Below are 16,165 nucleotides of genomic sequence, written 5' to 3'. Positions count from 1 at the left end.
AGAGAGAAAGCTGGTTGGCGCTTATAGAGACTAAAGAGTCTTTGGCTCGCCTTGGTGTGGGGGTTCGCGAAAACGATCCTTTTTGACGACCAATAAGAAGCGTCGGATCTGACACCGTCGATTCTTTTGGCAGCTACCATCGTACGGTCGAAATCGCACCGTTGCTTTTCTTCCCCGCTGCCGATTAAAAACCGATGAACCCAATCTTTATCTATCGCGTCTGCTTCTTGTCGGACCCAACCCAGCTTTAATGTTTTTTGACCAGGCAAACGGATCGGATCCATCGGCCTTTTTGTTTAGGATCCGAAGACGGAGGGGTCCTTTTCCTAAAGGGCAAGCATACGAAGGGACCACCTGCGACCCCCTGCTCCTTCTTTTCGGGTCTTTTGCTATCAATTAGATTATGTTTCCGGCAACCTCTTGCTCAGAACACACACCTTGGAATGAAACCCGGTCCGGCTAGGTTGGTCCGGTCGCGAGTGGGCTCGAGATGGCTCCAGTATCCCCCGTGTTTGAATGTGGGTGGCCGATCCCGATATGCTTATACCTCTCAATTAGTTGTTCTAATCAAATCATTCTTGCATGCAACCACCCACGAATTCTCATCATTTATTATAATAATGACGATCTAATATGGCAATTCAAGTTCTCTAAATCTATTTCAGTCTAGAAGTAATTTCTATATTTATACTATTCAGCTACCATTACACTTTTTAGGGTTTATGAATTGCTTGAGGATCTATATGGATCCACAATACATCTTTCAAGTGAGCAAGATGTATTAATCCTACTGTCCTAAAAAAGGCTCGAAGGTCTCTCTATTTCCCTTGCTTTTAAGATGCTGAGCTGCGTCAATGTCAGCGATAGCAATGGTGCACCCTTTAACTTGGATGTCGCGCCCTACCACCTTAAGACACAAGAACATAACACCTACCAGAATCGAATAAAAGATCTATCTTTATAGAGGCCTCTATCTCGACCAGCTACACTATGCCCCTTAAAACCACAATACATCATTCAACTCGGTGTTGTGCTAAAATAAATAATAATGCATCGAAACGTGACAGTAACCATAAAATATAAGGCCCCTTCAATGTAAGGGCATTACTTTCTAGTTAGGTCGCTTCCCTTCTATCTTTATACTGGCCTCTATCTCGACCAGCTACACTATGCTCCTTAAAGCCATAATACATCATTCAACTAGATGTTGTGTTAAAATAAATAATAATACATTGAAAGGTGACAGTAACCCTAGCCCTTCAATTTAAGGGCATTACTTTCTAGTTAGGTCGCTTCCCTTCTTATTTAATAACTGACATTTTACCTTTAAAATGTCCTCTAAGCAGAGCAAGAGAAGAGAAAAGAGATGCGGTTGTTGTACACGGGATTTAGCAAAGAAATTGGTGAAGGCACGCTTTTTCAGGTGGCAGTCTAACGATACAGTAACGCTGTGTAGATGGTGGTGCATTTGTGAGAAATAACTCATGGCGTCACTTTTTTTTTTAACGAGGAAGGAAAGCGGCAAACCAATGAAACGAGTGTTCCAACATCCACCTACCCCGTTAGGTTCACGAAAAGCAGTGCATCTTACCGACGCACACATAGAACCAGAAATGTGATCCTTCAAAAGATCATACAATAGATCTGATTTCTACTGCATCTGGTAAAGAAATTCAGTATGCAGTTTCACAGCAAAAATCTAATCCAATTACTCTCTCTCTCTCTCTCTCTCTCTCTGCTTGCAGAGGAGCCACTTGCATTCTATATTGCTAGTTACCATTTATTGTCTTAGTTGAAGAGTGCATCCAACCAGGATCATCTGCAGTGAAAAAAAGTAAAGAAAAAGAGGAGGGTTAAAGTGTTTGGGCAATTCCCAATTCGATGATAATTGAGAGCTTCTATATATCAAGCAAGGCCTTTCTTTTCATAGGAATCCTTGTCTGTATCTTATATATATATATATACATATCACTATCTTTTCCCCCCTACAACTAGCTTAGCTATGTATGGCTAGGCTGCCTTGGAAGGCTTCAACAGTTCTTTCCCCTTGTTGTCTTTCTCTTCTTTTTCCTGCAGCACAGCAGAGTGTGGCAGCAAACATCATGCTTCCTCCTCCCTTTCCTTCCATCACTGTCTTCTTCAACAAAAACATCAGCAGAAGCAAGGGCTTGGGCAATGGCTGGGCCCACTCCCTCTGTTCTCTCATATGCCATTGTCTGTCCTCTGCTGATGCTTTATGTTGGGGGAACATTGTCCTCTGTCTTCCACCATACAATCACACTCCTTCTCTAACATAGCTTGAGCATGTGTAAAAAGACAAAACTTCATTCTTCAATTTTCTTTGGCATTAGTAATGAAATGTTTTGGTCAATTTAGGTTTTGGGACTGCCAATAATGGCATAGCATCAATTAGGAGGCGGGAACATGCTGCCGCCACTGCCGCCACCGCCGCTGCCGGCCTCACCCAGCCCAGTTGGGCCCTAGGCTTAGTGGTTGGGACATAAGCAGACGGTTCTTATTAATTTCTGATGATAGGCTGACCGGAACCAGGTTGTAGGCCAGCCTGGGTTGGTTATCCAATCAATAATTGTTCATCTTTTTTATTTTTTTCACTAATTTGAATTGAATTAGTGTTATCCTTTCGGTCAGTTTAAATTGCCCATTGATTGAAAGTTACAAAATTGGCCAATTCATAATCCGCATGGTGTTCTTAAATTTCACTAAAAACTGCCATTTTTTAATCCAAAAGCAGCTTAAATTTTGGCAAAGGTACCACATCCATATGTACAGGAACTGAAATCCTTGGGCCATCTTCCTTCTGATGTATTGGATGGAGCAGAAGTGATTAAATACATTACTGTGGTGTTTATATATATATATATATATATATATATATATATATATATATATATATATATGTCATTGTTGCAATCCATCTCCAACAAAAATAGAATCTGGGAATACAATTGGCAAGGTTCGTCTAGGACACTTCAATGGCGGAATCTGATCCGATGCACGATTTGCAAGTGAAAAACAAAATCCACATCTGTATTTTTCCTTTTTCAGAATCAAAAGATTGTGTACCTCATTGAGAAAATATAGTCCAAAAGATTAGTTTGTACAGAAGATCAAACTTGACGAATCTATTCGCTTAGTGCCCGTTTTCTTCATAAAGAAACACTCAAGTGGATAATTCTCGAAAAGCTCGTAAATAATGGGACGTGGGAAATGCAGGAACCAATCTCTGAAATTAATATGGATTTTTCTTTGTTAGTGAAAGCAATTGATTTCTTCCGTTTCAATTAATTAATATGGATTTCTTTTCTCAAAGGGAACCTTTCTTCAAGAACACTATAGCGAGCCATTCCTAGTATGGCAAAGTAACTCCTACAATTTCACCCGTTCTAAAGAGCCAAATTGTTATGTCAAATTATGTTTTATTTTAAACAGGAGAATGCAATGACCGTAAAGTATATCAATCTCTGTTTTTGAATTCAATTGTCTTTCAAGGTATTGGACAAACTCACTATTTATTTAAGAAATATTAAAAAGTTTGAATTTAGCAAACAATTAAAGGATGCAAAAACATGAAAATGAAAAAAAAAATCAAAACACTTATTAAAATTAATAATGTATAGTAAAACTAATTCCATATGCTAATCCAATGATTTGACATCATACTTCTCAATGATTCTATAGTTTAAGCATCCCAATCAAAGCCTAACAACGATCGGACTCGATGTGCCCACTTCCTAACATGCATCTAACTAATTACATTCAACCAAACTTCTGATGGTTTTTATGTGTCCATCTTAACCCACCTAATTGAATGGTTGAGCGATCATTGTCCCGCTATTAGACACTGGAAAATCTTAATCAAAATGCTAATTTAATCTTTGTCATGATCAACGCTAATTTAAACGTCCGTTTTCATCATGATTTGGGCAAAGAACGACATTTTTTTGCGCAACTGTAGCATATGTTTACAAATAAATTTGCATGTAGAATTCTACAGTACTCCCGAGTTCGCTTAAACTTTACTGCATGTACTGCACAAGGTGAATGTTCACAAGTACTTGTGCATTGTGGCAAAGCAAAATATTCATGAATGACATATTGATTTTTAAATATATGGGAGCCAGATCATTAAGAAGTCTGGTAACTCGAAGGTTCCTATTCATTAAAGAAAGAAGAGCTAGGTATCCTACCCTTCTTAGAGGATCAAGTTTTTCTTTTTTCTGCTTTTGTGATGCATGCGTTCTTTCTTATACTTTACTATACAAAACCTATTTGGCTGTCATCCAAGGCAGCATAAAATCCGCAGCGGGTTATGACAGTATATATCATTGGAGATACTTTGAAGATACTATGATAATTCTCTAATGTTATCAACTAGCTCTAAAATGTATATACACAAATGATGTATGAGATATTCAATTTCTTCAGGTGGGCAACCCCGTTTTACAGTCCTTTTGCAGGTGAAGAAGAAGCGTTATGGACAGTTAATCCAAAGGGAGGATTCATGGGCAGCAGGCGGTGAGGGCCAACCAATAACCATATCCAAGGGAGCCATGTGAGTCCAAGGAGGACCATTTAGAGAAAGGCAGTAAATTGGGAAGGCGAATGGTACTTGCTGCCATTAATGGCGGTTTACTGCTCTTACTAAATGCCCTTCTGCTCTGATATTCTTGACAAAGATCTCTCTGGCCGCGGCCTCATTAACTTCGCAACTGAACATGGTTGCACCTGTCTTAATTAAATGAGGCAGACTCCATCATCCATGGCTGAGGGGCTTCACTTTCAAATGGGAGGTACGCCCTTACTGTTTGCTACAAAATAGTAGCTGTTTCTCCCTAAACATTCCAAAAACCGCCCACTTAAAGGACAGTTGAGCCGTGAAGGAAAAGCCTCTAGGGTTTGACAGGAGAAGCTTGTGGGGTACAGTGTCTGCAGAGTCCGGACTCTGGCTCTTGTCCAGTGTTTGTCTGGTCTGGAACCCTGTTGCCCACCGATAGGCATCTCTGGTAGAGGTTAAGGTTGTGGTTGCTTGCTATTGAAGTGTTACCGTGTCATTGAATGAGCCTCTTTTGGGGTCATACCACATTAATCCTCATTGCAGAAAAGTCTAGTCTGCCGCTCTCTAATTGGGTATATGTCGATTGGATTTGAATTGAATGTGCCTTTTACCATATCCGATTTATCGGATGTTCACATATTTAATTTCGGATTTCAAGCGAATGAAGGAAAATATATACTATGCAACTTTTTTACATTTAAAGTCTGAAGTACGATCTAGATCTGGCTTTTATCTTCACATCCGAATTTTGAATTTGAAGCGCATGTTGTAATATGTTAAGAACCGAATTTCAAAATGTATAGATATTAGATATAGGATATTCACATGAGACTAAATCCTACTTTGAAAGCGTATCTGAAGCTAATATGATACTTATTTTTTTAACCAAAACCAAATTTGCTTTGATGTCATGTTCTTAGATTCGAATACAATTCGATCCGTTAATCAGATGTTAAGTTTTATTTCATATTTTGACTTTTTTAAGCAATTTGGTCTGAATATCCATTGACATCTCTAGGCTATTCACAGCTCATTTGCAGTGGCCCAGCCCTTTAAAGGAAATCATTTGGTGGAGTAACAGAAACATGTTAAGTTTTGATTTCTTTCATTAACTGTTTAAATTGGTTAGCAGGCAGAGAGTTGGCTAACGAAATGTATATTTACATGCATTTTTGTCACCACCAGCATTTGATAGTGCATTTTTATAAAAAGTTCAAAAAGATATTTTAAGAGGAAACTGTTCATGTATCTTTTGCACAAATTTTAAGGAAATATGAAGGTTCTTTCAAAAAATATGTACATATAGTTTTAAATTTTTTAGAAATTCAGAGGGGATTGATTTCATAGTTCTGGGATACCAAGAACAGAATTTCTTTTTTCTCTTTCAGCTCGTCTGACGAATGACGATCCATTCAAGCCTCTTTATGAGTCTTATGACAGCAGTGTTACTGCTTCTAAAAGTTGCTCTATGTAGAGTTTCACGTTATTGAGAAAGCGACCTGACATGCATTGTGAAAATCATACATTGAATTGGATCAGCCTGGCAATTTGAAGAATAATCCCCTTTCGACTTAATCGATTATGAATTGCTAAAAAAATATATATATATTATCTTTTGTCTACGCCTGCACATTAAGTAAACTCAGCTCATGCTGGAGTTTGAACTTATGAAGATACTTGAAAAACGATAAATGAGTCGAGTTCCAGTTTCAAGAACTCGACTCGTTTATACTCAACTCGACTCGTAAACTGGTGCTCTATATAATATTGCTAAAACCGGTTCACTGAATCACTGGTTTTAATTTTCAAGGCAAAAACAAATTTTCACAAGTTACATGAGTTAATGCTCACATGAGTTAAACGAGTTAATACTAAACGAGTTAAATGGGTTAAACGAGTCGACTTTGAGCTTGATTTTGTATAGTCGAGTTGAGCTCGAGCTTGCTACAAGGAGCTCGACTCGAATTCGAGCCGAGCTCGAGGTCGAGTTTTTTTGAGCTGAGTCGAGCTCGAGCTAGCCAGAATTGGGCTCGACTCGACTCGTGTGCAGCCCTACTCCTATCACGTGGGTGAAAATCCGATACGGTATGCATCGGTTGACTCCGGGTGAAGCCAAACTGGAGTGCGTTTGATCATTCGCTCAAAAATGCCACGAAAACAGTTGTGCAACTTATGCGTCCGGATAATATTTGCCACACGAGTGCCGAATTCCTTCACTGAATTTAATGTTTTCAATTCCTTGCTTGAAATCAATGTTCAAAACTAGTTTGATATAAACTTAATTATGTGCGTGAATATGAGTTGCATCTCATAAAATATAAGATTCCACATAAAGATTACATCAAAAAATTTTGATACATTTACAAGTTTTTACGACCTAAATGTAGCCTCATTTGTCAATATGCAGACCCTTATAAAACTTTATCTACGTGTTGAAAATCACGATTTGACCTGAACATTAAAGTCTACATTTTTGTTTTTAGTGAAAAAAAAAATTACAAATATAAGTTAATTTTAACTAGTTACTAGTAGTACATGAGACCAGTTCTCAGGAAAATAACTGCAATAACCAAATGATGGTGTGCAATATTTATTTAGAAATATACCCCTTGTTACCGGATTTAATCCTCCTTGCAAAGTTGGCTATTATTGACACAATAACTATATCCTGTCCTAAAGTAACCCAAGCAATTGGATCATATTTATTAGAATGTTCTTTGGAACATTAGACCCAAATCTGTTGTTAAGATCCAAGTGTGCTTTGGGATCAAATTCAGACTTGTTAATTATTTTGTAATATTCAGCTATGTAATGGCTTTCAGTTAACAAAATGGGTCTAAATCCTAATAAAAACTCGGTATCAATGCAAATCCAAGATGCGACATGGAACCGACCTGAAGTATTGGAAAGTTTGGATAATATCTTGTCGAATTCTCATACAGCTTCATGATTTTGGACATGAACATTTTTTAGCCTTATGGGCTTCATTTTGGAGTTACATAGGAGTCTATTGGGAACCGGCAGAATATTGTTGATGTTTGGTCGTTCAAGGAGAAAAGAAAATAGTTCTCAGTCTAGTGAGAATCTTATATAGATCTAATGCCCACACACATTCAAAAGATGGAAATAAAAAGATAAAAAAGAAGTCCCAAATAAAATCATATCAAGTGAATGGATCCTATGAGGGAATATATACATGTCATAAATTGATGTATTATTGTCTAATCAACTCGGTTGATGGTTTACAAGATGCCACTTGTAAAGTTACTTTTCAAAGTTCAAGTATCAATTGCCATTGTCTTTTTTCCAAAAGAATAGTTCTACACATAACACCATACTAATTACCAACAACTAAATTCAGAAGTATGATAATTAGACATTCAATCACACAGAAAGCGCTTTATTTTAGACTGGCAAGAATTTTGGTCATACGCCCAAGCACCCAATATAGTTAGGCAAATGAAGATTGTAAAGGAAGCATTTCATAATTGTGACCAAGTTCCATGAGACTTGCATGTGAACCCTTCGGCAAAAGAATGCGCCTAATTAGAACGTATACTAGAAAATGAGAGACCTAATTCTTGGTGTAATTGAGTTGCCTATAATGGAAAAGTGAGGAATCTTCAAGTGGTCACAAATGGGAAGAAACGAGCCAGGTGGCCATCTATTAGAAGAAAAATAAAGGGATGCCAACTATCAAGATTGAAGGTGAACAAAACTTTTTATAGGAATTGGAACTTCCGTTGGTCTAAAAACTTTTCAGAATGAGGTCAAAGAAAAATCCTAAATAGAAATGGATTGGCAAAGCTGGTTGTATCAATATTGGTTAGCAGCAAGCCAGTCTTATATGTATTTCTAGGGGCGTCAATATGAAAATAAGCTTTTTATTCGTTTGTGTGGGCAATTGCCCACGCCTATAGCCCTAGACCTTGAATCTAAGTTATGGAAAACGATGTCTTAACTGTGCCTCTTTCACATTTACAGCTCTGTGATCTTATGCAAGTGGCTATTTGCAGACAAACCAGGTGCCTTTCAACCCACATGAGGAGAAAAGCAGTCCACAAGTTTGATGTGAACCCCACAAAAAATTTTAATTGTGATTGATTGGTAGAAGAATGAAGGGCTAAACATAAGTCCTGGGATACAAATCCACATATTATGCATGTGGAGGATCCGTGGTCATGCAATTCAAATGTTGCTCATGACTCTCCAAAATATCATTATGGCCCCGAATATCCTATAAGATTATGATGATCTTTTTTTTTTCTCTAGCACAAAAAGAAGTTACTGCATGCACCATAGATATTTCTATTCCAAATTCAGATGAAAACTCAAGCAGGAAATGTCAATGTAGCAAGGGAGTATGGAGCATGTATGAAGTAGCTCGTGATACATATACACAGGAAGCTCGAGCTATCGGATAAACGACTCAGATGATGCTTAAGTTAGCTGCTGAACTAGTTGAGCATGGATCTGATACAGATCTTACTTGATCAACTCATGGAGCTCAGTTTGATGATGACTGCAGCAGGTTACAGTAAGAAGATTCTGTTAGAAATAACTTATAAGAAGGAAACATACCACATGGGATCGATACTTATAGGAGGTTAACATGTCAAGTGCTGCATTATTTGTTTGCTTCTTTAATTGTATTCGAGAAGGGCACTGAAGAAACTTGTATATAACACCCTATGAACAAGAATCAAGAAAGAGTAGGGACCAAATGGCCACCCATCACTTTACTAAGTCGCTCAACCACAGTAGCGGCGTAGCCCTTGAGGGAGGTTTCAGAAAGTGGGTGTTCAGATTTCCTTTTCCAGGATGATACGCAGTTGGTGAATCCCTCTAATTTCATTCTCTGAGAACCTTCTGTGGTTCTCCACTTGTGAAGACACCCAAATGCCGAAGCCCGCTACGTGCCAAAACTTCTTCAGATTCTGTTTTCCAGTGGGTAGGGCAGGAATAATTGAGGGAATTCCACGCACTTGAAGGTCGTTAACTTGGGTATTGATCTCTGAGCTTCTTTTCATCTGAAGATCTTAATTGAAATACTCATGTATACTTCAGAACTAGTGTTTTCGTTAAGATTAGATTATAGTAACCAAATCGAAACGACCATCAAAAACAGATTGAAGGACAGTTTAAGTGGCTGGTGCTTCATCAAAAAGTCGATGAAAAAGAAACATTGTCGTCGATGACAAGAGGGCATTGACCCGAGCACAAAATGGGAGGCTGCCAGGAGAGAAAAAGATGTTCTGTTTGATGCCTTCAGTCTTAAAACAAGAATCTAGACTCGCCAACGAAGCAGGATTGCCGCAGCATTGTCTACAGACTTCATCAAACAAAAGATCTAGCACCTGAGCATGGTAAGATTTAATTCCACGGTTTTTCAGTTTTACATGGACCAAATGTCGAATTATATCTAGACCTCAAATCCGAGGATCATAATTTAGATTAGAGCTGAGATTATAGAACAGAACTCCTTATAAGAAGTTCTATAGACAGTGATAGATGTGGAATTATGTCTATGAAGGGCTCGCCAGCATTGAAGCTCAAGAACAGTCACGCATTTGGTGAAGAGGTTGATCGGTTTTGATCTCACTCTGTTGGCGAATGGTTAAAGCAGACCCCTGGTGCATCCCTTTCTTACCAAATGATCCATTCCTTTAGGAGAAGGCACTAATAGACCTCCCCTTTCCCAATTTTCACTTCAATTTTCTTCTAAAGAAACTTCAAAAGGCACTGCCACCAAGTTGCTCCTCCCCCAAGAACTTTCCAAGAAAAATACGGAATCCGAAGCATGGAACCTTGATCAAAACACAATCTCGTATACACTAGGAGAACCGTTCCTTAAGCAGGTTAATTTTCATAATTTGGCAGTCTTCACAAACGAGATATATATATATATATATATATATATATATATATAATATCAAAAAGAAGGGTAGAAAGCAACATCAGACTTGTGTTTGCATGTAAAGAAGACACGCAATGGAAAAGGGTCCGGGGAAAGCGCGAAGCGTGAGAAGAATGGGATCCAGTTCTCTTCCAACACGGAATCTCATGACTACGAAGTATGCATCAAAAGGACTGTTGAAAGCAGCTACCCCTTAATTGCTCTCTTCATAGAAAAGCAAACCCTGCAAATTAAAGCAACCCCAAATTTAGATGTATTTCTCAGCGGTAGTGCTACTGCCGGCCCTATACGAGCCATGTGGCCTACTCTCTCTTGGCGGTGCAGTCCTATATCGTCATCTTTTGCCATATTTAGGTGGGAATCCACTACATCTTTAGTCCATACCCCTAAATTTGTCATTTTCTTATCTCCCTTTAGTTTGACAAGGAACAGACAAGAAATCCCAAGTAGAACATGCTAAAATAACTATGTCATGGGAAAAGTCTACATTCCAGGGAGTGAATTCACATTATCAAAGAGGTTGTGGGAGTTCCAAGAATACTCAATACAAATTACCAATATGCAGCACTGCGCTCAGATGAAGACCTGAACCAGGCAGTGAGTGGACCTCCCATTCCAAGATCAAATCAGTCTTCAGCAGATTCCAGGCATGTTGTTCCAAGGACATGAACTAAGGCCCCATAGCTGATCTGAAGCCGGGCGCGACGAAGGGAGTTGCTGCATATCGATGCCAAGTTCGTCTGCGAGTGCGGCTTCTGGGGAGGCTGTCAACCCTGATTGCTCACTGGGTACCCCTCTGGCCTCCTCGCTGGATCGGCCGTACCAGTCTGGGAGAGATGCTGCAGTGGATGACGGCATAAAGTCAAGCAGTGAAGAGAACTCGTCGTCCATTGGCAAACATTCATCAGGCCCTGCTTCCTTTTTTATTTTGACATTTCCTGTCAATGGCAGATCAGAACATACAGTTATACAGGAAAATTTGTTGCACCAAGCTGTTAATACCTAATAGATAGGTTGAGAATAAACGAAATATTAATTGGATAAAAAAAAGTAGGGACCTTCGTGCTGTCATTCATGTTTATGGCTATTATTGTGCACACAAGACATCCGCATTCAACAGTATGATCTTCTAAAAAACACAGACTTTTAATTTCATAAACGTGAAAAGATCATGGTATTAACGAGAAAAAAACATTGAAAGTTATGGAAATTCTGAATCTTGTACATTTTAGCAGGAGCACAAAGCGACAAAGACCAGAATACATACGTAATATAGCATTTATCTTCCTTTAATGGAGCAGACCCACTCTCTGGAAATTCAAAACCTTGAAGACCGCAAAAATTTATAAAAGAAAGTCAGAACCATAATTCTTCATACAACCTACAGTCGATAGGCTAGGAAGAGTTGCCATAATTTACTGTGGGCATGAATTCAAATCGTCAAAGAACAACGTCGGGACGCATCCAGGTTGTAGTGAATGATGATCAAAGGAAGACTAGATTGTGAACTCCTCTCAAGTCTCTGAACCTGCCGGCGATGTTTGCTGGGGAGAGCAAAACTTACAGTTCATGTAATTCCTTAATTGGGTATCCGCTTTGTAAAATATTTGGCTTGCCACAGTTGGCTAACGAAGGCTTACGATGAATTATATGGAGATATTCCTATGTTGAATCAACTTATACAGACAAATTCTAAAGTTTCCTGGTATAGCTCTGCCGTGAATTCTGCAAAAACTATTGCAGAATTGTAAATCACGGAAATACGTATATAGCAGCTGAACCGAGTAAAGACAACAGTAAACGCACCAACATCGCTTGGCGAGTTTGATGATGCAACTAAGGTTTGAATTTTATGAAGCACTGGAGTAGGCATACGTTCTATAGAGGTCATAAAGTCACTGAACCCAAAGGGACCATACGGCCCTTCCAAGCCCAGTGTTGGGCTTAGGTTGGCCCAGTCTTAGATCGGTACTCAGAAAACATGAAAGAGGAAGAATAGGAAAACTGACCAACTGAGCTCGAAGCATCCCATCGACCATCCGCTCCACTATCGGCCACAACCTTCCCGTTGGACCAGTCACACAACTTTCCGGCCCCGAATTCCGGCGTTTTCTGAATTTCGTTTCTATTGAGAACCTGAACTTCCTGCAGCATGGCATCCAACAAACCGCTGTTGGACCTATCGAGAGCTTCCGGCGATGACACGGGCGCTGGCCCTGGTTTCATAGAGCTCTCAATTCCGCCGCCGTCGAAGAAGAACTGGGGACACGTTTGGCCAGCGGCCTCTGGTAGTTGGCTTGAAGGGAGCTCCATTTTCACATCGAATGTGAACGGCAGCTTCCCGGCAATCGGGTCAGGATCATACGGTGTGGTCACGCCTCGGAGTACAGTATCGAGCCCCAGGACGTCCTCACCGCGGACGTTACGGAATTGCTGCGCTTCCGGAGTCGGCATTGCCACTGGTAGGGGCTGGAGGCACTTGCCGGAAAATGGTAGGCCCAATTCGAGTCCTTCGCTCCGGAAGTTCTTGAATCGGCTTGCCGGTATAAGAGCAGACGGAACGTGGGGGAGACCACCAGACAGCGGTAGACGTTGATTGTCGAAGATGGTGAGCGAGGGCTGTGGCTTGAGGCAGTTCAAGTTAGACGCCATGGGAGGAAAGGCGGTTACAGTAGCATTGTTGGCAGCGGACGGCGATGTCAAGGAGGGTTGGGTCGACAAATGGCGTTGGATATCAGGCGGGTACAGAGGGAGCCCTGCCCTTAGCCTCCTCTTAATCCGTGTGTTCCAATAGTTCTTAATCTCGTTGTCCGTGCGCCCTGGCAACTGCACCAATCAAGAAAAACGTCGAGTTAAATTGACGTCTCATCTTCATTTACAAGAAGATGCAAAGCCTCTCGTTCCCGTCAAAATGAATGGCAGGAAAAAGTGGCCTCCATATTTTCGAACCAGAACAAATCATTATGGAGAAGATGGGAAGTTCCCATTCGATATATAACCGATGAATTTCGCGAATTAGGGAATCAAGATCTTCGCAGTAGTGCGTAAACGATGAAAGAAGGCGGAAGTTAGATGAAACAGAGGCGCCATGGAAGTTGGTGCTCCCTGTTTCGGTCTCATTGGGGAAGACAGGCGCCTGTCCTATCGCCCATACAAATAAAAGTTGCACGCATAGTTCAAGCATTGCTGATCACGGAACTGGCATTTTCATACAGCAAGGATCGCCTTAAGAAGATTAGAAATTCTTGTCTGGGCTTCGGAAACAATGAGAGGGAAACGGACGCAGAGTTATTGGAATTTAGAAACAGAGCAATCGTTGAAAAATGGGTTTTCCTTTCTGTAATCGGAAACAAGTACGCAGAAGAGAGAGAGAGAGAGAGAGAGAGAGAGGATGCTAACTTGGGCGGCCATACGAGCCCATTTGTTGCCGAGCTTGGCGTGCAACTCGAGGATGAGGCGCTCCTCCTCGGGGGAGAAGGCTCCCTTTTTGAGGTTGGGGCGGAGGTGGTTGGCCCAGCGGAGGCGGCAGCTCTTGCCGCAGCGGGAGAGACCCGAGTTCTTCTGCACGGCGTTCCAATTGCCCTCCCCGTGCTTGTTCACGTAAGCGACGAGTATGGCATCCTCGGAGGACGTCCAGGGGCCCTTCTTGAGTACAGCGGTGGTGATGGTGGTGGTGAGGCCACCATTACCGGCGGCGCCACCGCCAGAGGAGGAAGAGGAGGAGTCGGTGGGAAGGGAGTCGGCGAGGGGAAAGGAATGATGAAGGAGAGGAGACGTCCTCTCCGTTGTGGTCGTCGTCGTCCTCGTGCCCGTGATCATTATTGCTAAAGCGCACAGGGAACGCCCTTTCGCTCTCTCTCTCTCTCTCTCCTACCCTTTTGCCTTTCCTCGCTCTCCTCTTTTTGCTTGTTTATATATACGAAAATGTACTTGGGTGGGTACGTGTATAACTCATCAGTAGCTCTGCTCCGTTTTCATGTTTGTAAAAGCTCTCTTTTCTGCTTGGGGAATCATTCTTAATGCCTGATTCCGCGGCAGGAGTATTCTTTTTTGCTTTATAGAGAGGGAGGGAGGGAGAGAGAAAGAGAAGATATTAGCAAAGCTTGGGTGGTGAATGTTCTGGCAGAGCACCAAAAGGAGAAAGGAAGAGGAGACGCCCTCACTGTTCTTCTGGTCTGGCAAAAGAGAAGAATTAGGGCAGAGGAGGACGTGCCCAATCTTCTGGCACAAGATCAAATACGGAGAGGGGCACCGTGAAATCGTCCTGGGTCCCACACACCTTCGAATGAGAGGTTCGGCCTTCGATTTCGGTGCCTTAACTTAACCTCTCAATTTGGTTGTTCTCATCCCTTTAGTCTCACTCTCTCTCTCTCTCTCTCTCTCTCTCTCTCTACATATATATATATTTATATATATAACATTAAGTCTCACTACTTGTTTGTTCTTCAATGGACACTATACTCTTGCAAATCCAAAGCAGGTTTAATCCTACAAAGTCTCTCGACCTAAATGCAGTTTCTTCCAGTTATTACTGGTTCTGGTTCGATCTCTTAGAGCTCTACGAATCATTTGTAAGGAATAAGCATACCAGTTTCGCAAATTTGGTAGATAATTTACTTTTTAATCTCTCTCTCTCTCTCTCTCTAAGTAAACAAGTTAAAAAACCGGACAAATGATCTAAAACTCGTTTGACATTATGGAAGATGACTATAGAGTTTGAACTAATGAAAACTAGGGAGGGTAGTTCAAGTTTAGTGGTTCTATACAAATGAAGAAATCTAAATGTGTCATCTTCCTTGAGCAGAAGCCATGTGAATCTTCTCTGTATCATTCCAATTTTATCGGAAGAATAGGTGTGTTTGTTGCCTAAGCCGTCATAATTGACACTTGTTGCTTGTTAATACACTATTAACATTATATTGTTTTCTTGCAAAAAAAATCAGCAAGTTTGTTTGAGTTAGGCTTATTCAAGATTAATTTGGAAGCTTGGTTGAAGTCAGAGAAGTGAGTCAACCCTTTACCCTGGGTCTAACCTTTGATCTCTGACCTAGAAGGGTGTCTAGATTCTAAATACAGGCCGTGGGTCAGGCTGTGACAGGTTGATCGTGACACCGAGCCATGACCCTAACTGGGTAATGCACAGCCCAACATACTAAGAAATTTTGACCCTCGATACTTTCTAGTTGCTTGCTCCAAAGCAGCATACAAACTTTCATATATATATTATATAATCTTGATTTGTACTTAATCATCCATAATTTTAGTTATAGAAAAAAAAAAGAAAGAAAGAATATTGGAACCCCTCCAAGGAGCGACTTGCATAAGACAACCTTGGACCAGCATGGAATGGAAGTGTGTGAAAGAATATTAAATAATGTAATTGACTCAGATAATGTGCTTGAGAAGACATTCCCCAAATTTGTAGGATGAGGATGGCGTGGCCATTGAGGGGGACTTGCCAACTCCATTTTCATGCATGCCAACCACATCTTTAAATATATTCCTCATTCCAAAGATCAGATCCTCCAAATGTCCTCTTTTCTCTTGGAATAAGTTCCAAGAATCCCAAGCCAAGGACTTGATAGCCTTAATAATTTATCATAGACAAGCATACTTGCTTTGCATTGCTAAAAAGGCAATGCTCAGCACTTTTAGCACAACCCCTCTACACA

At 40.6% G+C, this 16,165-nt stretch overlaps 1 protein-coding gene and 1 pseudogene across 2 annotated transcripts; both read right to left on the bottom strand.

Annotated features, from left to right (window-relative positions):
• Positions 1 to 10,579: 10,579 nt before the first annotated feature.
• LOC116251488 (transcription factor MYB41-like) lies at positions 10,580 to 14,391 on the bottom strand. 2 transcript variants are annotated; one of them, XR_007574489.1, is made up of 4 exons: positions 13,893 to 14,391; positions 12,503 to 13,319; positions 11,049 to 11,431; positions 10,580 to 10,716 (listed from the first exon to the last, which is right to left on the bottom strand). XR_007574489.1 is itself a non-coding variant. In XM_031625800.2 (3 exons), the coding sequence occupies exons 1-3, from the start codon at positions 14,310 to 14,312 to the stop codon at positions 11,127 to 11,129; spliced, it is 1,542 nt and encodes a 513-aa protein (XP_031481660.1). In that variant the 5' UTR covers positions 14,313 to 14,391; the 3' UTR covers positions 10,805 to 11,126. The 2 variants fall into 2 exon arrangements, 1 of the variants encoding a protein (XP_031481660.1); XM_031625800.2 differs by lacking the exon at positions 10,580 to 10,716 and having other exon boundaries at positions 10,805 to 11,431.
• Positions 14,392 to 15,257: 866 nt separating this feature from the next.
• On the bottom strand, positions 15,258 to 15,354 carry LOC116246516 (U6 spliceosomal RNA; annotated as a pseudogene).
• Positions 15,355 to 16,165: the final 811 nt, after the last annotated feature.

This window comes from Nymphaea colorata, chromosome 1, assembly GCF_008831285.2.
Source record: "Nymphaea colorata isolate Beijing-Zhang1983 chromosome 1, ASM883128v2, whole genome shotgun sequence".
NCBI classification, from domain to species: Eukaryota; Viridiplantae; Streptophyta; class Magnoliopsida; order Nymphaeales; family Nymphaeaceae; genus Nymphaea; species Nymphaea colorata.
The sequence above is the reverse complement of the archived record's forward strand: the minus strand, read 5'-3'. Positions and strand labels throughout refer to the sequence as shown.